Source organism: Tiliqua scincoides, chromosome 9 (genome assembly GCF_035046505.1).
Source record: "Tiliqua scincoides isolate rTilSci1 chromosome 9, rTilSci1.hap2, whole genome shotgun sequence".
Taxonomy (NCBI): Eukaryota; Metazoa; Chordata; class Lepidosauria; order Squamata; family Scincidae; genus Tiliqua; species Tiliqua scincoides.
The window spans coordinates 11,192,026-11,217,976 of record NC_089829.1 but is presented as its reverse complement, the minus strand read 5'-3'; the positions used below and the strand labels follow the sequence as shown (position 1 = coordinate 11,217,976).

The window sequence follows — 25,951 nt, the reverse complement described above, 5'->3', positions numbered from 1 at the left end:
CTGTCACTTCTGTGGTCTCAGTGTTGCAGCCATACAGGATTGGGCTACCCAATCTCTCCAAAACATGGTTTTGTATCATCATCACTGTGTGATCCTTGATTGGCTAGGCTCACTAGAGTTGGCATCTGGCCTAGATGCCTTTAAAAGGGGCTTGGACACATTTCTGGAGGAAAAATCCATCACGGGTTACAAGCCATAATGGGTACGTGCAACCTCCTGATTTTAGAAATGGGCTATGTAAGAATGCCAGATGCAAGGGAGGGCACCAGGATGCAGGTCTCTGGTTGTCTTGTGTGCTCTCTGGGGCATTTGGTGGGCCGCTGTGAGATACAGGAAGCTGGACTAGATGGGCCTATGGCCTGATCCAGCAAAGCTCATCTTATGTTCTTGGTTACCGACTCTGACTGAGACTATTCTCAAACATCCCCCTGCCTCCCAAATAACATCATGATGGAATTTCTGGAGGATCTTCAAAAAATCCCCAGGATTGCTTCCAGTCATTTGCTGGAGATTGATGCTGAGGACTCTAGACCTCTTCAGGATTGGCAGCCCTGATCTCCCAGGACTGGCCCATTCATGAAGCCAGCAAAAGCACTCATCTTTAGTTGATGAGTTAGTTGATGAGTTGATGCCTTTAGTTAGAGCAGGAGGTCTGATCTAGAGGGTTGAGCCTCCGTTTGCCTGAAGATAACATCTGAAGGTTGCCAGTTCGAGGCCACCGGCACCGTGAACGGCGAGACCTTGAAGCAGCTGACAAGCCCAGCCAAGTTATTCCACCTGCTCTTGGAGAGATGAAGGAGCTGCTTGTCAGCCTGCGTGGGAAGAATCTGGAGGCCAGAAAGTGATAACAGACCATAAAAGATCCATCTGAAATGTTGTGGTTCTTGAAAGATAGAACCTTTCTTCAATTGTAAAAATCCCTACAGGGATTTAGAACAGCCTGCCCATGTAAACCGCCTTGAATTAAAGTCTGAGGAGAAATCTGACGACCATGAAAGGCAGTATATAAATGCCTGTATTATTATTATCTCAGGCAGCAAATTAGTGGGGCCCAGACATCTATGTCTGCCTTCTTGCCTCCATGGTGTCTCCTTCTCCTTTCACTGCCTGGATTGGAAATGGAAGAGGGGGACAGAGAGAAAGAAGAAATGTGGAGGGGAGGAGAGGGCTGAGCTAGAGCATTGGCAAGTGGGAGGAGCAGAGGCCAGCACATCATCGGGTAAGGGGGGCAGCTTTTGACATGCTGTCTCAGGCATCAGGAGGTCTTTGGCTGGCCCTGGGCTCACCCAGGTTACTAATTCAGAAATAGCAACAGACCACGGGAAAAATGGCTTGGATAACCACCGAGCAGGGAACAGGCAGTACAGATTTTTTAATGGGGGAAAACAATCTATCCCACCAGAACTGTCGAAGACTGGGCACGGCCTTGGTAGTCTCCGGGACCAAGATTGCTACAATTGTCTCTGCCGAGTTGAACCAATAGTATCACTGACGGCCTGAATAGGAGTTAATTAACATGAATGGCTGTTCCCAATGCTGGGCGACTGCTGCAAGACAAAGGCAGACGCGGGCAACATAATAGCTGTGCTCTGTTATGACACTTCTCTGCCTGAGTGGAGCCGGGAAGGCGTTCCCCATCCATCCTCGGAAGTTAAGACATGTCACAACAGCCATCAGCCGTCAACGGCTCCGTCTCTGCCGCTGTGCCAAGCGTCCCGCTACTGCCTGTTGCGGTTGGCGGCTTCTCTCGGCGACACCTGCAGTCGGTAGTAGAGGAAGCCAACTTATTCGGAATTGGAGCTTAGGGCTGTGAAACCCAACGTATGATCTGGTTCTCTCCTGCCATTGATCCCCTGCGACCGGTCTTTAGATTTACACTCCCCCAAACTCCCCCAAGAGGTGGCACAAAGCCATCACGACCAGCAGCCATTGATAGACATGGACTTGTCTTCCTTGCATTGATCCAATTCCCCTATGAAAGTCATCAAACACATTGGCCACTACCAAGGGCCGGCTCATCCATGAAGCCAATTGTGACTGTTGCCTCAGGCGGCAGATTGATGCAGGGCACCCATCTCTGTCCCTCCTACTTACCTCCACTGCACGTCTTCCCCTTCCTTTTGCTCCCTGGATTGGAAGAGGAAGAGGAAATGTGGAGGGAAGGAAAGAGCTGAGTCAGAGCATTGGAGAGTGGGAGGAGAAGAGACTGGCACACCCTCAGGTAAGGGTGGGCAGCATTTGGCATACCGCCTCAGGCATCGAGGGATCATGGACCAGCTCTGCCATCACCACATCCCGCCGCTAACAATTCCAAAGATTTTCAGACTATCTGCTTAACGTGACAATACAAGTTTCGACCTCACAGTACAATACCCATCTCAAGCACTGAGCTTCACTTCCCAGCAAAATAGAATTCCCATAACCACAGGGAATCTCTCTGAGCCCAAACACCTACCATAGCACATGAAGACACACCTTCTGGGGCTTTTCTGGGGGAGACACACACAAACACATGATTTGGGAGATCAGAGTTCAGGGAGTCCCTGGTAGCATCTCAGTACCTTCGCTGTTGTCAAAGGCTATGTTCATTCCTTCACGTGACCATCAGTCCTGTGCAGAGGGGAAAACAGAATTAGAGGCTATTTCCAAACATGCTCCCCGTGTAGCATGGCAGGCTCACATGACTAGCTTGCTGCAGGTTGTGGGGAGAAGTGGATGTGTATTATTTATCATTGTGTTTTACTATTTTACCATTCTTATGGCACCATCAACATGCCTAATGATTTACATGGAGCAAAAAGATGACTCCTGCCCCAAGGAGCTTACATTGCAGACCAAGAGACACCAAATGAAGAGAGCAGGGATGGAGGCAGGGGGGGCACTTCTTATGGTTTCTGGAGGGGTTTAAAAATATCTATATTTCATTTGGCTTTTGAGGAGTGGTGAGGCTTCTAGGGACTCTTTTTACATCAGTGTACATAGGTTTTTACTCTGTGCTGTTTTGATAGTTGTATTGCAGATTGTGTACCATTTTACCTGCTCCTGTAAATTTTTTAAAAATCTAATTATAATTTTATGGTTTTTTAATTGCTAGATTGTTATGTAGTGCACCGCTCTGAGCTTCAGGAAAAGTGGCATATAAATCCTTTACATGCATACATGCATGTATACATGACGGCCTCTATTGTACATACATAAGCATAGTTACATCAGGGTAGAACATAGTGCCAGAGGCTTTGCTGAAAAGATGGGCTTTGAGAGGATATTTTATGGGTATCCGAGAGGCGGAATCTTGCTGATGGTCTGGAAAGCGAATCTATTCAAAGAGAAGGCAAGAATATAATTTATGATTTGTAATCACATTGTAAGACTGGACAACAATTCCATCATATGCATAAAATGCAGTGAACCCTTCTTCTCCGGAGGTCCTGCGTTCGTGGATTTCGCTATCCGCAGATGCTACGGATGTTGGGGTCCCCCTTCTAAAAATGTTTTTAAAAGTCAGTAAGAAGTAAGACCCCCTTCCTTGGCCCTGGCTCACCCTAGAATGCAATGCACAGTGCATTCTGAGGTGAGCCAGTACCAAGGGAGAGGGTCGCATAACCCAGAAGTGGTTTATCGGAACGAGACTATTATCCTTTGTTGGTAGGCATATGTAGGAATGGGAGGGGAGGTGGGAGGAGGACAGAAGGCCATGAAATGCAAGGGAGAGAAGTCTGAGACAAATGTATGTGCAGCCCAAACGTACACAAGGTCATCATAGTGACAATTTGCAATAGCGACAATTGGGGAAGACAGGTTTCTTCCAGCTCTGCTCATTGCATTCCCCCTGCCATGTGACACGCAACCAGTGTTCCAATTCCAGCCCGCATGAATGGGATCAAATCTCTTGATGAGTCCCCGTTCAGTGAATGTCACCCAGACATCTCATTTATGAAGTGTCCCCTGTTTGAAGCGTGGCGACTTTCAAGTCGACAGCAGAGTGTCCTGGAAAGCTACAGTGTTCTCCTGCCGGATTCTGAATGTCATTTTGTGTGTGTGTGTTTGTCAAATTTGTATCCATTTATTTTTAGATGTATTTGTCCTATGTAGACAGCAGAAGGGCACTGTTGGCAGGTGATAACATGCCCCTTGCTGGATATTGTTATGGCTGCGTCGGGAAACTATTGTGTTGGTAAATGGAAGTTTTCACCATGTTGATGTCATTGGACCCAAATCTTTTGGCTGTGCCATGTCTCCCTCCATTCCTCCCTCCCCTTTTTGTTTTAATTGGGGTCCAACCGACCCAACCTACCATCACAAGAGGAAATGATGGCACTGGATTGGATAGCTTTTAGAAAGGTCTAGTCGCAGGCATGGAAGACATGCATGGAAGGCATGGAAGTTCAATGAAAGATTGTTAATGATGTTAGCTAAACAGAACCTTCATATACAGAGGGAAGTCATTTAAAAAAATTTAATTGGTTTTTGAATTCTTTAACAGCGCAATACTAGGCATGTCTACTCAGAAGTAAATAACAGTGTTTCCCAAAGTGTGGGTCAGGGCCCACCTGTGGGTGGCAACATGATCGTTGGTGGGTCGTGAAACTGACAAGCTAGGAAGGTGAGGTGGTTTAGACTGAGCTTTGATTGGCTCAGTGTCATCCAGTAAAGCTTCCTACCTGGGGAGGATTAGAATCCAGGCCTAAGACCAATGTGCTCTAACCACTATGCACAGGAAGCTGCTTCTCGCAAGGTGGTGCAGCAAAGTACTTAAGGAGCAGAGCTGCTTTCGTCTGTTGGTCATCTCGGGCAAGATCTTGGAGGTCTTCGTAGGTCATCACCAGCGTTGAACTGTGACAGGGAAGCAATGGGGAGGGGGAACCAGCTGGAAGGTGAGATGTTCCCCTCGACATTGGGTCTCGCTGCTTGCAATGGGGATCGGTTGCTCCGCTCACTGCACATTCCAGCCTTCCTTTCATTTCCAATACGCATCTCCATTCCTCCGTTATTTATTTATGTTTATTTCCTCTGCAGGTCTGGCTGTCCATCAGATTATCACCATCACCGTCTCTCTCATCATGGTCATAGCCGCCTTGATCACGACGCTGGTCTTAAAAAATTGGTAAGGACCTCTCGCCCCTTGGGTCTGGCTCGAATGCGGGCAGTGACGTCACTAGGGGTTGCGTCGCCTGGTGCGGGAGGCCAGCACCTCACCCCTATGATGAATCTCCTCCCATGCAGTGAGCGGGGCAATGCCCAGCGGTGGACATGGTGATGTACCATTGCCCACCCCCTGTTTTTTAAATAACATTTGACAGAATAGAGATATTTCAACACGGTTTGTTTCATTGCATTCTGCATGAAATTACACTTCAACTGATCAATAACATGATAGTATTATTCAAAAATACCAAGATTTTAAATATTGGAGTGAGTAGTGGTACCACCCTCTTGTGCGCTACACCTGGTGCAACCACTACTTTAGTCTGTTCTAAATTCCCCGCCAATCAGTTTAACTGAACATCTAGTTAGGTTCTAGGTAGGGTTCCATGTCCCAGGTAGGAGTCTCCACCCCACCCCCACCCCCAATAAAGTAACTGCTGCATTTGGAAAGGAAGGGAATGGAGAGGAAGAGGAAGTGTGGAGGAATGGTGGGCTTGGACAGTGGAGATGTTGTTGCTCACTGTTCTTCTCTGGTAGGAGAGTGATAGAGTGGTGGAGGAAGGCAGGCTTATAGAGATGGGCACCTTGCTGCCAACTTGATCTTCTGCCTCGGGTGACCTCCTCACTCTGCCTCATTAATGGGATGGACCTTTTCTCTGAAGAGAGAGCATCCTTTGGGTTGCTGTAGGGTCGTGGCAAGTGGACTGAGCCGTGGCTCCTCTTCCTGAGTTCAGGTCTCACTTCTGCCATCAACTCAGGGGCAGGGAGGGCTCCAGCCTCACCCCTTCCCTGCCTCAGTCTTCCGCATCTGCGTCTTGGGGCATCACGGATGCTTCCGTTACAGGCCTGTTCTAAGGATTCCAACCATTTAATGCACACGATGGACTTTTGCACGCTCCATGATGAATGCTGACTATTTTCATTCTTCTTTTTCAACATTTCAATTTGAAAAAATATGCCATGAGCCTCCGAAACATTTATCACTGCAATTAGCTGCACCTGAGAATGTTTCCCAATGATTTCATTTGCAGTAATTGAGTTGCTCCCTTGTTTTCTGAAATAAAATGAAAATTGAAGTCATCCTTCAGGTTCCCACCCACCAAAGTGGTTACGCTTACAATGCAAGTCTAAGGGGGGGCTTCCCTCTTATGTCTCTGCGTGAGTTGCTGTTCTGGGTGCAGAATGACAAAGAGTCTTGTTAAAAAGCCTGAAAGCCAAACAATTTTATTTCAGAATCTTGTTGCCTTTTTGCTAACGTGTGTGTGTGTGTGTGTGTGTGTGTGTGTGTGTGTGTGTGTTGTGTGTGTGTGTGTGTGTGTGTGTTTTGAGGAGGAGAGGCAAATTTGCCCCACCTTGGGATGGAGGAAAGCATAGGTCCTCCTGAAGGGTGAAGGAATTTGTGGGGCTGTGCGCAAGGGAGGATCTGCAGTGACCATGGGGCCAGGGCAGCCACCTAGGGCTCAGACCTCAGAGAAGAACAGTACTGACCTTTTTACAGATTGGTTTTCTTAACCCATGTAAAAAAAATGCCACTGACAAAACTTCTGGGGCTCTTATATGGCAAACTGCAACACACGATTAACAGATCATAGAATCCTAGAGCTGGAAGGGATTGACAGGGACTGCAGCAAGCAACCTCCGATGAGGACATGGCATTCTCAGTGGTGATTGCAAGTGCCTTTTGACCCTGCATTTGTATCTGATTTTTTTTTTTTTGGGGGGGGGGGGGTGTAGAGAGAAAGAAGTATTGAGGGGGAGGCAAAACCAATTTTCAAGGGGGAGGAAATTTTCTGAAATGTTCCGTCTGCTCTGTTGCCTGTACATGTGTGCATGGGGGTGTGTGTGGTGAGGTGGAGAAGACCGCTAGGCCGCATGTAAACTAGGCCAGGTGCAACACACTGCCGGCTCTCCCCGTACCGTGTCTTTCCATTTCATGTTAATGGTGGCCTCCAGTAAGGGTTGCCATTTGAGTCACAGATGGCTGGCTTGATTCTCTTTGGAGCAAGGCATTGTGGGAAACTCCAAATGCCCTCTGCAGGTTTCGCAGAGCTTTCAAAGATCGATAAATTGCATCCCCCGACCCCCCCCCCCCAAAAAAAAAATAGTAGAAAAGGCCATTCCATTTTCAAAGATTAGACAGTTGTTAAATGGACTAGTGGCTTCTAATCGGGGGGGGGGGGCGCACCTTATGGTCAACCCTAATCAATCTGCTGAGTCATGTGTCGTGTCTGCTGGGTCGCTGAATCATGACTCCTACAGGGGTGCAACAGGCAACCTCCTCTGGATCGCTGCCTTTTGGGGTTTCTAGAAAGAGTCCACGCATGTGTGTGTTCGCTTTTTAATGAGTTCATTTCCCAAGGCATGCTAATTTGGCTGTCACCGCCCTGCTGTGGGAATTCATGTGCCAAGAAGGGGGGGAAGACGGCTCCTGAATGCCTCATGCGGAGGATCCTGTTTTACATGCGCCGCACCTCCAAGCCTCCCTGTTCACATCCAGCCTCATTTGCTCTCCTTTCTTCTCTCACCTCAGCTAAGCGTATCGTAAAATAGGTTACGTCTTGGCCCCAGGCGCTCCTGCCATTACCTATTTTCCCGAGTCAAATTGACCTACTTTGAGGTCAGCCGTGTGAGCTGTAATGATACAACGGCACCCCGAAGGGCGAGAAGCTGGAGGGGGGTGAGGAGGTGGCGAGGCTTTTCGTTTCTCCAAGGCAGCTTTCTGGCCCCTTGACTGCTGAAAATATGTTCCCTAATAGAATCAGATCTGTGACATCTCCCAGCATATGTTCCGAGTTTTACCTCCGGTGGTGAGACCGAATCAGATGCTTGGACTGCGGGTCCATTGGAAAAGCATCCAAGAAGATCGCCTTCTCTCACCCTTGACAAAAAGGATTAAAGAGGAAAGCCAAATCCTTTCCCCAAATCCTTCTGCATTTTTTTTGTTTTGCTCCAGCTTTCTCTCTGCTCAAATCCTAGCTGGGGAAGGATCACAAGCGATTTTCCAAATCAGTTGGCCTTCAGGCATTCTTAGATGCTCCCCAGAGAATGACAGTGGCACCCATGGGATCCCCAAGGTGGAGTATATATCCCAAGAGCCCCTAATAGCCAAAGCCGCATGTGGGTTGTGAGGGGATGTGAGTCCCCAGGAGGGGTGTAGTCAAGGGGGCGTAGAAGAGGCGAGAGGAGCTCTGGGATATCTCCGACAGTAGGAGTGCTCAGATGCTGCTACTGAGACATTTTTCAAAGGACCTTAACCAAGAAGTAGCATCAGGCTCAGGAAGAGGCAAAGTGAGACATTAGCCTGGGGGCCCACCAGATTTCTAGGTTACCATCTTTCCCAAGCGTTGCCTTAGAGCTGAGATGTGGCTCATGTTACAATAAGGCCACAATCCTTCACAAATTTCCCTGGGAGTTAGTCCTATTGGACACAAAGGAACTTCTGAGTAACGTGCAGAGTTTAGCACTCAAGCGTACATTTAAGGCAGTGGCTCCTTCCCCCTGCCACACCTTCCCCAACCCCAACCCCCAGAACGCCTGCTCTCTGCCTTCCCCACACGCCCACTTAACTCTCCACTTCCTGGCAATCTCGGCAACCACTAGGCGGCGGAATGCCTGCCCAGCACCAGAGCTGGGCCCAGCGTGGGCTCATGCTGGGCTAGCTTCGGTGCCAGGACCATGGTAAGGAGTACAGTGTACACCAGCAGTGGCACCAGCTGCTGCAGTGACACCAGGTGCACACGTGTCTGGATTGGGCCCTAAGTTTTACTAATCACAATGGGCTTACTTCTGAGTAAAATAAATGCTTTCAAACACCTCTACTCAGGGGGAATGTGAGGCAGGTCACGGCAATCCCCTAAGCAGCGGTTTGGAAATTTTTTTTGTCTCTGGAGTAGGGATGTGACAGAGCCACATCCCTGAGTTCTGAGTCGAGACCCAAGACTCCACCCTTCCCCACATGTCCTGGCTACCCTGCCTTCCTCTGGTTCCTCTTCTTCCCTCCTCCCCTCCCCCAGCCCCCACCTCCTTGGAGCCAACCCACACTCCTCTCACCAAATCACTTGCTCACACCGCTTTGAACGCAGCTTCCAAATCACCCAGGAGATATTCTGAGGCGCTGTGGAAGCCCCGAAAAAAAGTTAACAAGCACACACACACACAGCAGATTGGGCTGGCGGGCCAATAGACTTGAGTTCTGAAATTTGAGCCTGCGGATCAAAATTCACTTCCAAGAAAAGACACTGAGTCTTTTCCGAGTCAAGTTAATAGTCCGTTTTGAGTTCAAATGCACATGTCACTGGAGTCTGTAGAAGTCAAGAAAAACACATGTTTTTGAGACTGCAGTTCAAGTCGCAGCCCATCCCTGAAGCCTTTTACGCTCCTGAAAGTAGTCTCAGGGAGTCCCACTGGCGCATGCAGAGTCTTGGGGAGTCCCAGAGAATCGGTGCAGGCACAAATTGACGCAGTGCCAAACCAGGGTGACCAGTTGTCCTCTTTTTCCATCCACAATCAGGGAAGGTGGGAGGGATGGATGAACAAATGGGGCGGGGGGGGCAGGAAGGTGGCCACTTGTGGTGTGTTTGCGGAGTCCCTGAAGGGAGAACACTTTGAGAACCGCTTCCTCCGAGGAGTCGAGGAATAACATGGGAGATGGAATTGCATTCTTGGTAAAAGTGCTAGAGAAAAGGTGACAGATTTGAGGCGAGATACTCGAGCTAGAAAGTGCATTATGCATCCGGAGAGTTGTTGTTTTTTTTTTTAGATTACTCCCTGTTCATGCACATGGGTACACCACTTACTGCCAGCAATTTCCCCTTAATTATGAAGGCCCCTATTTAAAACTCAAATTTGATTATGCTAGATAAATAAATACATGCATAAAATATAGCTGAAACCCGATCATTTGATTGAGGCCAGTGTTTCCCAGATACTTGAGAATGATAATTAAATTTGAAATCACAGGTATAATTAGTGGCAGATAATAGTGTTGCCTCTCTCAGGGATCCGTGCTGTTGTCTCCTTTCCCAGCTGTCATTTGAACAATTTGCATTTTGTCTTCCTCTCCTCTCTGGTTGGCAACCTTCAGTCTTGAAAGACTATGGTATAAGCCTACAGCACCCGGTATTCCCAAGCGGTCTCCTATCCAAGTACTAACCAGGCCTGACCCTGCTTAGCTTCTAAGATCAGACGAGATCGGGCATGTGCATCTGGGCACCCACTTTTCTCCTCACTCAGTGCCGGCGTCGGGGTTGCTAGAGTGCCTTCACTGAGCAAGCAGTTGGATTAGATGACCTCCATGGTCCCCTCCAGTGCTCTACAATTCTGTTCATTGAGATCTCAGGTTTTCTATCTGGGGTCGGAGTTCTGGAAGGCCATCTCAGCCTCTCAAGCTAGATTCGCACCTACTGGGTTTGGAAAGCCTGTGATGTGAGGCTTCACTGCCTTTCCTTTCCTCCCTTCCTTTCAAAACAGAATGTGCATCTTCACAGAATCATAGAGTTGGACAGGGCACCCGAAGGTCATCTAGATCAACCCCCTGCCTGTAGCAGGAAATTCTTCTAGACCTAGAGCATCTCTAGCATCTCTAGAAGATCTCCAGGGAGGGAGAATCCACCACCACTTTTGGCAATCTGTTCCACTGCTGAACTGCCCTGACCGTCAAGAATTTCTTCCTGATGTCCAACTGGAATCTCCTCTCTTGTAGTTTGTATCCATCTTCACCTCCTCTGCTTAGCTTGCAAGGGCAGGATGTGCTGGAATAATGTGCCACCATAACATGGGCTGTCACAATATTATTTTGAAATGCTCCATTGCAAACTATGTCATTCCTCCCCCTGAGCAAGAAATAACATTGCCCTTTTCCCACTGAAATATTCTAGTTATACGTTATTTACATATACATATATAATAAGCACATATTTATTTATGCAAATTTATTCAAATTTTAAATGTAAATTAATTCTTTTTTTTCCTGGTCCCCAATACGCTGTCAGAGAGATGATGCGGCCCTCCTTTCAAAAAGTTTGGACACCCTTGAACTAGAGCATTGGCAAGTGCCAGCCCTGCATATAGGATGTCTCACTGGCTTGTAGAACATGACTTCTTCGCAGTTCTACCAATTTCTACAGACACCGTATCTTTCTTTTTCAGTGCCACTTGTCTCTCTCTGTTGACCAGCCTTCTCCCTTCCCTCTGCAGTTGTGCACAAAGCGGGAACACGAGAAGAAACAGCCACCAGCGGAAAATTAATCAGCAGGAAGAGAGTTGTCAGAATCTGACGGACTTCACCCCAGCCCGAGTGCCCAGCAATCTGGACATATTCACAGCCTACAACGAAACCTTACAATGTTCCCATGAGTGCGTGAGGACGCCGGTACCAGTCTATCCCGAGGAGACGATACTTCCGCCAGGGGATTACAAGACATCCTTCAATGGAAATAGGTAAGGCAGTGGACGCTTGGTCATTCAGTCTAAGACGTATTCATCTGCATTAATGAATGTTGGGTTTGTTGCTGAGCTTGGGATCAAACTGTGTTGACTTTGCAGCCACCTGGGAGGAATCTCTTAAGGGTCTTGTCCCAGATTTTATTTATTTATCTATCACATTTTTATGCCACTCTTCCTCTGGGGAGCAAAGAGTGGTGTACATGGCCACTCCCTCCTTTTGACTTCACAACAACCCTGTGAGGTAGGTGGGTCTGAGAGAGAATGACTGGCCGCCGGTCACCAAGGAAGCTTCATGGCTGAGTGGAAATTTGAACCTGGATCTTCCAGGTCGAGGTCCAACTCCAGAACCATGTCACCATCCTGGTTCTCACTTTACCTCCCTTAACACAGAAAAGACATTTAAGCTCAAGGGACCACAAAAACTTGAATTCCATGAGGTGACACTTCATCAGCTTCCTCTCACCGTGGCTAAAAGTGACTATGAACTTGTTTATAGTCTGGGCAGCAATTAACTCCATGTAGATATATTTCAATTTGCCCAGAGATGCTGGGTATGGGCGTCAGGTGCAGGTGCCTCCTGGCTGACCCCAGTTGACTCCTGGAGTCAGCCAGCCTTGGCCAAGGGTCCTAGGGCATCAGTGACCCAAGGCCTAAAGCCGAAATAAAACAAGATAGCAGCTATCTGAGCAGCTGCTGAGAAAATGTATTACCTTCCCTAACCCCTTCTAGGGGGTCCACCTTGACAAGGACAGTGGCAGAAGGTCAGAGCTGTCTCGGACAGTCATGCCATCTTGTCTCCCCACAATCTAGTATCCTGTCTCCCATCATTGCCTCACTGGTTGGAACGGGGGGAGCATTGCTTCATAATTAAAAGAAGATGGTAGCGACCAGCATAACTTTCCCAGCCCTTGCCACTGCTGGGGGGGAGGGGGGGCTGCAGTGATGCAATGATGGAGGCTCCAGGTCTGTTATTGGGAACAAAGGTTTTAGTCATAGTTGGTGTCCTCAGAGATACCCTTCAATCTGTGTCTTCTCCACTGACCCTCTATTCTCCTAGCCAACTCCTCCAGGACTGGCTGGCCCAGGTGACTGAGATGGTAGTCTCTGATGATGGTTGGCAGAGGACAGCCTATCTGACTCCACCCAGCTTCTATCCAGCACCATCCCTTTCCCGGTGGTGCTTCTTCTCCCATGCCTTGGATTTTGAAAATGGAAGAGGGGAATGGAGCACAAGAGGAAGTACAGAGGAGAGAAGAGTAATGGGCTAGAGTGCCTTCGATGCTGTAGCTCACCAGTGTCCTATTCACTTCTGCTCCATACCGCTCTGCACTTTTGAAACAAGAGAGAAAGAGCGTGTGCCCACTTGGAAAGGGTATATGTGGCAGAGTGTAAGGGGTATTGGGCTGGCACAGTGCCCTTCGGAAGGGATGTCAGCAACAGAAGCGTCGCTGGGGGGCGGTGCATGAAGTTTTGCAGAGAGCCTCCCTGCAGCGTGCAAGCGGCTGCTCCGCCTCCCCTCGGGAGCCATGTGGGCGGGGGTGGGGGAAATGGAGGCAAATAGCTCCCGAGGGGAGGGGGAGGAGCCGCTTGCACGCTGCAGGGAGGCTCTCTGCAAAACTTAGCGCGCCGCCCCCCCCTCTAGCGGCGCCTCTGGTCAGCAAGCCTACCAAACTTTCCTTGAGCCCATTCAGCAGACCCCTTTTGAAGTGGACATGCTTCCTGTTAGAGGTTAGGCCTGTGTCAACACAGTGTTAAAGTTCTACTGGACCTTCAGTCGTGTTTAGCAATTCAGATGGTCGGTGTGAGGAGAAGAGGCACTTGAACAGTCTCATGTGCCCAGCTTGCAGTCACATCACATGGAAGATGGGAGGGCAGGAGGGATATCAGTGTTAAACTCTTAGCCACTCCTTTGTACTTTTGTCATCTATGTGGACAGTGAGTCTGGTTCAGGACCACATCTTAGTTCACTGCGACGGCTCAGTCTTCTGCTAAGCAGCCAGTTGAATGTGGCTCCAAGATATTGTTTTTGCGTGTGTTGTGTGTGTGTGTATGTTATGTGTTGTGTGTGTTTAAAGTAAACCACAATTCTTCAAGGGCCCTCCTAAGGAGCTGTGGACAGTTACTAAAAAAGCACTAGACCAGGGGTTCCTAAAATGCATGTCACCTTAGGGTGATGTGACACACACACAGGGGCACCAAGGGATGTCACCGGTTGCCCTACCTGTTTGCCCCAAGTGCCACCATCTTGGATCTCGTGGAATCCAAGATGGCAGCATCCAACCCTCACAAAATTTGGACACCATCATCTTGAATCTCACAAAATCTCATGAGATTTGAGTGCTGTCGTCATGGATTTCATGAGACTCGGTGAGATTTAAGATGGTGGCACAAGGCTCAGCCAGGAAGAAGAGGCCGTGGGGGCATCATGACCCAGGTAAGTTTGGGAACCACTGTGCTAGTTCCTCTCTGCACCCTTCCCTAACCAAGAAGTTCTGAACCGGCCAAAGAGTCACTTCCTACTAAACTGACTTTGCACCTTTGATGGGTGGTGCTAAGTCAGCCTCCTCTGTCTTCCACTGCCCTTTTGCTTTCCTCCCTCAAAGTTCCGTCCCTCAACATTCACTATGGCCAATAGGACCTGCATCACCCACCCAGCATCTTCCCTTTGTGATCCAGTTGACACACTACCTTTGCAGCGTGGTCACTACATCTTCACCAGTGACTCTAGGCTTGCCGGATATCAGGTTTTCAGGCATCTCTGACTCTCTACCTAGGCCCTCAGATCTCAGGTTTTGGAAGTCCACCCCCACTGCCTCCTACTTTCCTTCCATTCCAAACATAGGGGGTGCTTCTGGCATGGAAGTTCACCTTTTCCTGGAACTTAACCTGGAAAGTGAACTTAACCTGGAAAGAGAGGAGGAGGAAGCCAAGTGGTGTAGTCAACAGGATTTGGCAACCATGTCATTGGCTGTAACCGTATCACTGTAAACAGACTCCTTTGAAAGGATTACACACATCTATCTGAAAACCAAAATGTTGCCATTTTTCCACCAGGAAAATTCCTCTCAAAAAATTATGGAAACAATTAGGGTTTTCCTCTCTGATTTTTTTCCCCTTCAATCCACCCCTTTGCTCCCAACATGGCACCAGATTTTGGGAGTCACTCAACCATGTACAACTCTATCAGGGCCTGCCATATGACATCGCCGTGTCCTACATCCTGAATCCCAGGCTTGGGAGTGCCTTTGAGTTGGTGACCTATAGTAGACCATTTTTTTCATGGGGACGGTGTTGTGGTCTAAGGTGGATTTCCCACTCACCTGGCTTCCCATGGGAAAAGATCCCCATGATCCAGAATTTGCTGTTACCATTATGCCACAATCATACCCTCAAGGCCCAAGTCTGCCTGTCCCAAGATATGACAAAAGGAGCATCTTCGTCAAATCAGTTATGTCTGCTTTGGGGATGCCAAGATAATTTTCTGTTTTCCCTTAGCTTGAGAACACTCAGTCCATCTTCATTTGGGAAGGCTAGGTTTCAATGAATCTCATTCCTGGTTCTCATCCAGGATTCCCCTATACACCAACAGAGCAATATTGACTCACTCTAACCCAGAGTCTGAGAAACCAAGGTGTGGGCCAGTTGGCTTCTGTCCAAATTGAGAACCAACGTGAAGGAGGGAGTAGGGACCGAATCATCCCAGAGAGTCCACTTTCAGAAGCACTCAGAGAAACACATGTATTAGAAGGAGCTTCTTAGGGTTGCAATGGATGTTGGTTCAGAGGCCATTTCTTTGGACTTCTTGATAGGCAGAGAATGGGCCAGGATTTTCAAACCATTCAGTTGAACGACTGGACATGTGACCTTTGAATGTGAGCCCTGGCCAAGTGATGTTGGGGGTGCCATGGGGGAGGGGCTGAGCTATAGCCACCTGTCTGGATGCGTGTGCGTGAGTGTGTTTCTGTCCAGTCTGTGAACCACAGAGATGTCCTGTGACCGTCTTTCCATTCTTTGCTCCTCTTTCTGTATTGTCCCTGAGCAGGAGTGAATCAGCTAGAATGGGTTCCTTACAAAATTAATCTTTCTGTTTCGTTATGATGCTTTGTTGGGAATTATTGGTCTCCCTGCCCATCTTTCAGATTCGGCCCAACCTCCTCCACCTTTTGCAGATGGAATCCTAGAGAAGTATATCTCCTCTGCACATCATCACCCACACCCAGTGGCCTGGCTTCCAGTGGTTCTGGAAAACATGCACCAAGAATAAACAAAATCAAGGACTCCACTTGGAAAAAAAATCTCCTCTTTTATTGGCTTGTTTCTGAGACAGCTTGACAACTGAGTGTCTGCGAAACGTTATGATATTACCTTTGGGGAGGGTCTTTAAAAACCTTTTCATTGGTCTCTTTTCTCTTTGCAAAGTCTCCCCATCCAGAAACCAATAACACCCTTTAAAGCGTCATTCCCTCCCTTTTTCCTCTAAAAATACAATATGGTCAAAGCTGTTTTGGGGGCTGTAGGCCGACATGGGCTTGCTTGTTGTGTGTCACGTAGTGGTAGGTGCAAGTCCCCTTTTTCTGCTCGCTGCAGACCCTCCTCTTCCGACCGACATCTCATACCCGTGGCCTTTGTGTCTGAGAAATGGTTTGAAATCTCCTGCTGACTGGACGAAGTCTATTTTACTTCCTGGGGGCAGGGCAGACGCCATATGTCTAATTCCTGGTACGTACCTGCTTCTCTTCCACCATTTTTACTCCCCCTCCCCATCACCAACCCCGCTGGACATTTGTGTCGCAGACTCCTCCCGTGCCTCCCCATTCCATCCCCTTCTATGATTTGAGCCAACCACACAATGCTCTTTTTGTGTTGAGTATATATATATATATATTTTCAATTGTATAAACCAGCGATTTTCAACTGCTGTGCCGTGAAAGGTCCACAGGGGCGCCGCAGACATTTGGAGCACAGAAGCTGAAAATCGCTGATAAATTTCCAGGCTCTGTGGTTCTGTTTCTAGGGCAACTGTAAGAAATTGTTCTTACAGTTTCTGTTTCTAGGGCAACTGTTTCTAGGGCAACTAGTAAGAAATTGTCAGACAATTTGTTACCACAGACAGTTGCTCTAGAAACAGAGTCGCAGAACCCAGAAGAGTCTCCCAGGAGCCAGAAGTGACATCACAAGAGGCAAAGACCATAGAGAAGACCATAGAGCAGGGGTGGCCAAACTTGCCTAACATAAGAGCCACATACAATAAACTTCAGATATTTAAGAGCCGCGGTATGTAAGAAGCATTTAAATTCTTAAACATATTTACTCACCAGGAACATTAATCTTATGTTTTTAACCCAGTGGACTCTCGGTTTATATACCCAGTAGTAACCATAAAACTTGAAAATGTCTTTACCTTTTATAGTCATTGCGATTCAGAAAGGAGCTCAGCCAATGCGATTCCGAGAGCCGCGCATTATATGTCAAAGAGCCACATATGGCTCGCGAGCCGTGGTTTGGCCACCCCCGGCGTAGAGGTCTGTGGGCTGAGAGAAGCAAAACATTGAAAATTGCTGGTAAAGATGATAAATCATTACCAGACGACAATCGCACACATCCAACTGTCCATTGGATAGTTGTCCATTCGCAGAGCTGAAAAGATGTGGATGTGCCTAAGCCTGAGAGTTACTTCAGGACATGATAGAAGCCTTGTTTTTCCTACAAATGTAGAATCTGTTTTTCCTACCAATGTACCTATCGCATCCTTGTTTGGCCTTTACTGTGTGGACTACAGCCAGTGTTTTTCTGCAGCGGCGTAGCTGGAGGGGGTGCAGAGCGCCCAGTCTGGCAGGGAGCCTCAGTGTGGCGTGCAAGCGGCCCCTCCCTTCGGAGCCATTCCCGGCGGGGGAAGCAAAACGGAGCCGTACGGGAATGGCTCTGAAGGGAGGGGCCGCTTGCCCACCGCGCTAAGGTTCCCTGCCAGACCGGGTACTCCGCACCCCCTTCAGCTACGCCACCGGTTTTCTCTAACCAGGTAATCTCCACTGAGGGATCAGGCTTCTTTCAGCAGTCTGCTATCAGTAAACAAGTAGTTAAACCCAAACAGGGCCATCCTAAGATCTCCTGATGCCCCAGGCAGCATGCCAAATGCTGCCCCCCTTACCCAGTTATGTGCCAGCCTCTGTTTCTCCCAGTCTCCAATACTCTTGCTCAGCGCTCCCCTCCCCTCCACTTTTCCTCTTCCTCTCTGTCCCCTTCAACATTTTCCTATCCAGGGTGGAAGGAGGAGAAGGAACAGTGGACACAAATAGGCGGGCAGAGATGAGTGACCCCGCCCCATCTTCTGCCTGAGGCGATCACTTCAGTTGTCTTCATGGATGGGCCAGGCCTGAGCCCATATCACCCTTCAAGACAAAAATTCCTTGATCTATCCAAATAGCATAGTTTTTTGAAGAGAGATCATCTCTTCGGTTATCAGGGCCCTTTAGCCGAATAGGACCAAAACAGGTTTGCATATTGCTACGGAATTTGCAGCTGAAAGTCATATCTCAGATCTGTGAGAATTGTTTTAACAGGTGACTTTCCTTCTCATCCTCTTGCTTTGTGTGATTGTGTGGTAGTGACTGCCAATGGCAAGGAATTAAAATAGAAGGATCAAAAATGGGCTTCGAAGGAAAGAAGGAAGGGCCTTGTTTGAAGGAGTACACCTCTGAAAATGATTCCTCAAGGCCCTTTGTAGCAAAAGATGTTCTCTTTCCCTTGATATGTGGACTTAATATGGGTAACTGTGTTGTTATATGATCATTGTGCCATCAGTCAATGTGCTTGACATCTCATAGAGTGAACAGACAGACCCCTGCCCCAAAGAGCTTACAGTCTAGTTATTGACACAAGGGAGAACGGAGGAATAGGGATGGAGGCAAGAGTAAGCTGGGGGAAATGCAATTCCATATATCTTAAGTAGCTTCTCCAACACTCTAGGCCACCCCTCTCTGCTCTCCACACTTCCTCTTCTACTCCATTTGATGCTTTAGCCCATCCTTCTCCTCTCCTCCGCACTTCCTCTTCTGCTAAAGTGGCAGAGAAAGGCCATGGCCCAAACATTTTGAATAGTTAAAAAAAAAAATGCAGCCCACCCCCCCAGGCAAATATTGCAGTTTCCTTTAGGGCTGGATCAAAGTTATAGTCTACAGAAAACTCAGGACAAGACTATAGGCTTGTGGGTTGTAAAATCTGCCCCCTCCCCCCCAAAATGTACATTCACATTTTATACTTCAGATATGGTCCTGCAGCTGGCAGAGAGATAGTGCAGAGAAGTGGTTACAAGACTGAGTTGTGATTCAAGATACCCCTTGTTGTACTCTCAGCTATGGCACAAATTCACTAGGTGGCCTTAGCAAACCAGCTCCCTCTCAGCCTCAGTCTTCCCCATCTGCAAGGTGGGGATAATAATACAGTCTCACCTTACAGGTTTCTTGAAATAACTTTACCTAACTGCAGTAATATGGGTTTTTTTTTTTTTTTTTTTCAAGTACACATCAGATACATGTGGTCACACAGCACACACACTTTGCTGTACAGGAGGCACAGCACACAGATGTTGCCATGCACTGCAGATTGCTACAGTGGCGTTCCTGGCCCTGGTAGTGCCCAGGGCCAAGACCACAGGCTGCCGCACCCTCACGCCGAACTGCCACCCCCCACCAGTGGGCTGCCGCCCCCCCCAACTCCCTTTCAGAATTACCTCTATGTGTAGCCTTGCAGTTAGGGCTGGCCCATTCATGAGGCCAACGGAGATAGTTGCCTCAAGCAACAGACTGGCAGTGGTAGCCTATTTCCTACCGTCTGCTTCCCCCTCTTCCTTCTCCTAGGATGCCAGGAAAGAGGAGAAAGGAGCAAAAGAGTGATGAGGCAGAGTGTCAGAGAAGCTCTGGCCTGTGATACTGCTCTCCTCCCCACTTCCTCTTCTCCTTTCCATAAGCAAGGAGCAGAAGAAGTGATAGAGGCTAGCATGCCTCCAGGCAGTGGCGTTCCTCGCCACTGTGGCACCTGGGTGCACACCTCCAGGGGCACTGGCCCCTCTTGGAGGGGCCACCCCCCTTCCATCTGCCTCCTCCCCAGATGTTCTTAATGGTGGAGAGGTACCCCCCCACACACACACACACACCTTCAGAAGACCTCCTAAGGCCTTTAGGAGGCTGAAAACCGTCACTTCCGGTTTTCAACCAAAAACCGGAAGTGACAACTTTTGGCCCCCATTAGACCTTCTGAGGGCCAGGGAAGCCCCATGCAACCTCCTTGATCCCCAGAAGGCCTTCTGGATGTTGAAAATCAACATTTCTGGTTTTCAGCCTCCTGAAGGCATTAGATGTCCTTCTGAGGGCTGGGGAGGCCACACGTGGCCTCTCCGGCCCTCATGATTCCTCTGGGGGGAGGCAGTGGGCATAGGGGATGGCATTTGCTGGCCTTACCCATCAGTTACCCCAGACTACGTGGTCCCCTGGACCCCCTGCCAGGTACGCCACTGCCTCCAGGTAAATGGGGACAAAATTTGAAACAGGCACTGGGAAATCTTGGGTTAGGCCTAGTTGCAGTCAGGGTCAACTTAAAACCTCCCAATACCTGAGGCGGCGTGCCAAATGCTACCCCCTTTACCTGATGATGTGCCGGCCTGTTCTCCTCCTAGTCTCCAATATTCAAGCTCAACACACCTCCCCTCCACATTTCCTCTTCCTCTCTGTCCCCCTCATCCTTTTCCAATTTGGGGAGTGGGAGGCAGCAAACTGGCAGACAGAGATGGATACCCCTCGCCAAGATGCTCCCTGAGACAACTGTTTCAGTTGGCCTCATGGATGGGCCAGCCCTGTTGGCAATGCTGCTTTGTAGCGAAGACAGTATAGCCTGTCATCTTGAGGGTTCCTAGATAGCCTCAGGGCTCATAACGTGGAGCATGAAAGTTGGCACATTCACATAGGGAAATGAATTGAGGACCAGTTCGTTGTTGAATCCGAGTCCCCAAGCAGTCCGTCCGAACAGGCTGGAAATGTCTGAGTCAATCACCCTTCTACTTCCTTAGCTTGTGTGGTGCCTTTTCATGTCCTTTGTTCTCTTTGAAGGTGACTATTTAGTTTGTAGCGCGAGAAAGGAGTGCGATTAGAAAGAACTCAATGCTGCACCGTAGGGCGGCCACAGCCAGCTCCGAGCCGTGCATTCAGGCAAATTAATTGTTCGGTCTGAAATCCCCTCTGTCGTAATGAATCACGGGCCTCCCCTAAATGAAAGGCTCGTGCCTCAACTTGCTTCGAATTGCCCATTTAACATCATGCCCAGCCATTGAGCATTGCAAAAAAAGTAATTAGATTTGAATGAGGAAAAAAGAAAGAGAGAATCAAAAGCAAAAGGCCATCGCCGAGGCAGCACGCAGCTATTCCCAGACCACTGAGATGAAATGTTGACTTGTTAGAGGCTGGGGATTGAGATCGGACCACAGGAAGTGTGGGACAGTTGGGGAGAATGCCTAACTTGAACCTGGAACCCTGCCTAGAACCCAACCTGGAACCCGACCTAGAATCCAGTGGTATCCATAACTTCATTGTGGCAGTGAATTCCTCAGATTCATTCCTAAATCCCCTTTTAATTTTATTGGACTCGCAATTGAGTTGTTCTAAGTGGGGTTCCGGGTTCAAGAGAGGAACCAAATGGGGATTTAGGATTTAAGTAATGAATCTGTAGAATTCACTGGAACAGTAAGGTGATGGTCGCCATCTCAGAAGGCTTGATGTCAGGATAGGATGCATTCACGGAGGACAGGATTATCTATGGGTACTAGCCATGGTTCAGTCTGCCTCTGAATACCGGTTGCAATGGAGAAACCGTGGGAGAGGGAGATAGCTACATCTCTGGCTTGTGGGCTTCCCACAGGCAGCTGGTGAGCCACAGTAAGAAAAAAATAAGTGATGCTGGCTTAGGACAGATCTGCTCAATAATGAAATTGGACCCAAAAAGGAGCTTGATTCTGTGTGTGCTCACATCCATAAACCCCATGCTGTCCCTGTAAATGGAACCAGAAGTCCTACGCATTCGGGTTTCACAGCAGCACAGAAGGCGCATGGTAAAGAGGGGAATGATCGGCTTTTCACTTAATTGAGGGGGAAGCAGATCATTGCGGTTTACTTGGGTGGCAGCTTGTGGCAGTCTCAGGGTGAAAGCCACCCCAAATCTGCTCCCTCTCACAATCTGCATCAGGCAGCCTCTTGGATGGGCCGGCCGTGGTTTGATCACAACAGTTGTTTGGCTAGGAAAATAGGTGGAAAGGTATGAAAGCACATGCAGTCTGCATGCATATCTACTTGTGGATTCGCAGATTCACGGACTTGTGGATTCAGCTCAACATGGGTCCCAACCCACATCAGGAGGGCTTCACTGTACCTCCCAGATGTGACTGGATGAGTCTTTCGCATCCAGGAAGTGGTCTGAGTCCCCTTCCATGCATTCCAATAACCGGAGTACTTGGAGGTGGTCTGAGGCCCAGGGAGGCCACATGCGGCCTCAGAAGGCTTCCTGGATGCTATAGGAAGACTCCTCCAGTTGCATCTGGGAGGTCCAGTGAGATCCTTTCTGTGGATTCCAACATCCACGGAACTTGGTATCTGGTCAGGATCCAGGAACTGATCCTCTGCTGATACTGGGGGCTGACTATATGTGAACATAAGAACAGCCCCACTGGATCAGGCCATAGGCCCATCCAGTCCAGCCTCCTATCCCACAGCGGCCCACCAAATGCCCCAGGGAGCACAACAGATAACAAGAGACCTGCATCCTCGTGCCCTCCCTTGCATTGGCATTCTGACATAGCCCATTTCTAAAATCAGGAGGTTGCACATACACATCATGGCTTGTAACCCATAATGGATTTTTCCTCCAGAAACTTGTCCAATCCCCTTTTAAAGGCATCCAGGCCAGATGCCGTCACCACATCCTGCGGCAAGGAGTGCCACAGACCGACCACACGCTGAGTAAAGAAATATCTTCTTTTGTCTAACCTAACCCTCCCAACACTCAATTTTATTGGATGTCTCCTGGTTCTGGTGTTATGTGAGAGTGTAAAGAGTATCTCTATATCCACTTTATCCTTCCCATGCATAGTTTTGTATGTCTCAATCATGTCCCCCCTGAGGCACCTCTTTTCCAGGCTGAAGAGGCCCAAACGTCGTAGCCTTTCCTCTTAAGGAAGGTGCCCCAGCCCAGTAATAATCTTGGTCGCTCTCTTTTGCACCTTTTCCATTTCTACTATGTCTTTTTTGAGATGCGGCGACCAGAACTAGACACAATACTCCAGGTGTGGCCTTACCATCGATTTGTACAACGGCATTATAATATTAGCCGTTTTGTTCTCAATACCTTTTCTAATGATTCCAAGCCTAGAATTGGCCTTCTTTACTTCTACTGCACATTGAGTCAACACTTTCATCGACCTGTCCACCACCACCCCAAGATCTCTCTCCTGATCTGTCACAGACAGCTCAGAACCCATTAGCCTATATGTGAAGTTTTGATTTTTTGCCCCAATGTGCATGACTTTACACTTACTTACATTGAAACGCATCTGCCATTTTGCTGCCCATTCTACCAGTTTGGAGAGATCCTTCTGGAGCTCCTCACAATCACGTCTGGTCTTCACCACTCGGAAAAGTTTGGTGTCATCTGCAAACTTTGCCACCTCACTGCTCACCCCTGTCTCCAGGTCATTTATGAAGAGGTTGAAAAGCACCGGTCCCAGGACAGATCCTTGGGGCACACTGCTTTTCACTTCTCTCCATTGTGAAAATTGCCCATTGACACCCACTCTCTGTTTCCTGGTCTTCAACCAGGTCTCAGTCCAGGAGAGGACCTGCCATCTAATTCCCTGACTCAGTAGCCTTTGGTGAGGGACCATGTCGAACGCCTTCTGAAAATCCAGATATATAATGTCCATGGGTTCTCCCGCATCTACATGCCTGTTGACCTTTTCAAAGAATTCTAAAAGGTTTGTGAGGCAAGACTTACCCTTACAGAAGCCATGCTGATTCTTTCTCAGCAAGGCTTGTTCGTCTATGTATTTTGAGATTCTATCTTTAATAGAATCTTTGATATCTTTGATGAGGCATTCCACCATCTTACCTGGTATAGATGTTAGGCTGACCGGCCTATAGTTTCCCGGGTCCCCCCTCTTTCCCTTTTTAAAGATTGGTATGACATTTGTTATCCTCCAATCCTCTGGCACCATGGCTGTTTTGAGGGACAAGTTGCATATTTTAGTCAAGAGATCAGCAACTTCATTCTTTAATTCCTTAATAACTCTTGGGTGGATGCCATCAGGGCCCGGTGACTTATTGATCTTTAATTTATCAATGAGGTCTGAAACATCTTCTCTTTTAACCTCTATCTGACTTAACTCCTCGGTCAGGAGGGGCCGTTCAGGCAGCGGTATCTGCCCGAGGTCTTCTGCCGTGAAGACAGATGCAAAGAACTCATTTAATTTCTCTGCCATCTCTAAGTCTCCTTTTATCTCCCCTTTCCCTCCCTCACCATCTAGAGGGCCAACCGCTTCTCTGGCGGGCTTTCTGCTTCTAACATATTTGAAGAAGCTTTTATTATTCCCCTTAATGTTGCTGGCCATGCGTTCCTCATGGTCTCGGTTGGCCTCCCGTATCACCTTCTTACATTTCTTTTGCCACAGTTTATGTTCCTTTTCATTCTCTTCATTAGGGCAAGACTTCCATTTACGGAAGGAAGCTTCCTTGCCCTTTACAGCCTCTCTAACTTGGCTGGTTAGCCATGCGGGCACCCTCCTGGACTTGTGGATGTGTATTTTGGGGGGAGGGAGGAACAGAAAATCCCTGGGGATTTTTCAGGGAGGAGAGCGGAATGGGGCTGAGTGGAAATCAAAGGAATCCACACCAAGTGTGTACAAAATGGAGAGATCCAACCATTCCCCTTTCCCAGACAAAATCTCCAGTTAATTCAGCCTTGACTCTTTTAGAAGACAAATACGATTCTGTACCGAACACATTTCTCTCTGTTCAGCTCTGCAAGAAAAATGAGAGCATCGATTTCTTTTCATTACACCCATCAAAACTTCATATGAAGCCTATTGACGACGCTCGGCAGCATCTGTAACGTTTCCATACAAGAGAGATGAGCTCTTTAATAATATTTAAGCTATTGACATGAGGCCTTGTGTTATCCCCTCTGGGCGCATGAGTTCATTGGAGAGAAAGAGACAGCAGGATGGAGTAAGGGAAATGGGTACTCTTTACTGATTTATGGAAATATAGATCTCCTCACCTCTTTGGCCCAGCTGAAAATGTGATTTTTCAACAGGCGATGCCCTGCCTCGTGGTTCCTTCCTCTCATACAGAGGTTATGTTATCTCTGCATGTGTTGCAGAGACATCTCAGCAGTGGCTCCCCTGCTGTGGAACTCCCTGCCTCTTGAGACCTGTTTGGCCCTCCTCTTGGTGGAGTTTTTGCGCCTCGTCAAGACATTTTTGACCTCCCTCTTCATCTGCCACGCCACTGTGTATTACTCTGCCCTTTCTCCAACAGTTTTTGTGCTATATTTTTCAGTGATCTGCACTGTTTAATTATTTTTTCAACAAATACTTTTTAATTTTATTAAAAACAAACACAAAACAGACACACACATGCACAAAAACAATTTGAAAAACCACAATTTTTTTAAAAAAAACACATTACAAGTTGTATGACAAATGTAGAGATATCAAACGACATTTCTTATTCTACTACGAAATCATACAAAAAATTATCAAACTTTAAGAATCTACACCTATTATAAAATACCTTTTCCACGCAATTAGAAAAATTAAAAAAAAGATAAAAGTTAACTCCTATCTACTCATCAAATCCATAGATCATTTGACCCACTTTCCCCTCAACATGCAGGAAGCATGAATGGTTTCCAGTTGTCCATAAAAGATTTTACTGACTTATCTTTAAGAAAAATTGTAAGTTTACTGCACTGTTTAATTATCAATTGATTTAGGTTTTGTTCACTTATGAATTACTTTATCTTTTTTTTTTTTTTAATTTCTTGTGAGTCGCACTGGGGGGCCGAACGTTGGGCTGTAGACCCCTAAATAATTTTTTTAATGATTTTAAAAACAACAACCAGCATGAAAGAGAGGCTGTAGCTGTATGGTAGAGTCTGCTTTGCTGCAGAATATTCCAGCAGCAAATAGTGTTTGGTAGCATCACCAGAGAGGGCTGGGAATCCTTCGAGAAAGGCTTCCAGGCAGTGTTGACAATGGATGATAGATCTGACTCAGAAGGCAGCATCTAAGTAAATTATAAAGCAGATTCCCAGATCTCTCCAAGAA

At 47.8% G+C, this 25,951-nt stretch overlaps 1 protein-coding gene across 1 annotated transcript in view; it reads left to right on the top strand.

Annotated features, from left to right (window-relative positions):
- The window catches only part of AJAP1 (adherens junctions associated protein 1), a 55,981-nt gene extending 39,732 nt beyond the window's left edge, over positions 1 to 16,249 (top strand). Inside the window, exons 3-5 of the mRNA XM_066637865.1 lie at positions 5,017 to 5,104; positions 11,341 to 11,583; positions 16,177 to 16,249. Coding sequence (XP_066493962.1) covers positions 5,017 to 5,104; positions 11,341 to 11,583; positions 16,177 to 16,249 — 404 coding nt within the window. The remainder of the gene's footprint in view (positions 1 to 5,016; positions 5,105 to 11,340; positions 11,584 to 16,176) is intronic.
- The last annotated feature ends 9,702 nt before the right edge of the window (positions 16,250 to 25,951 follow it).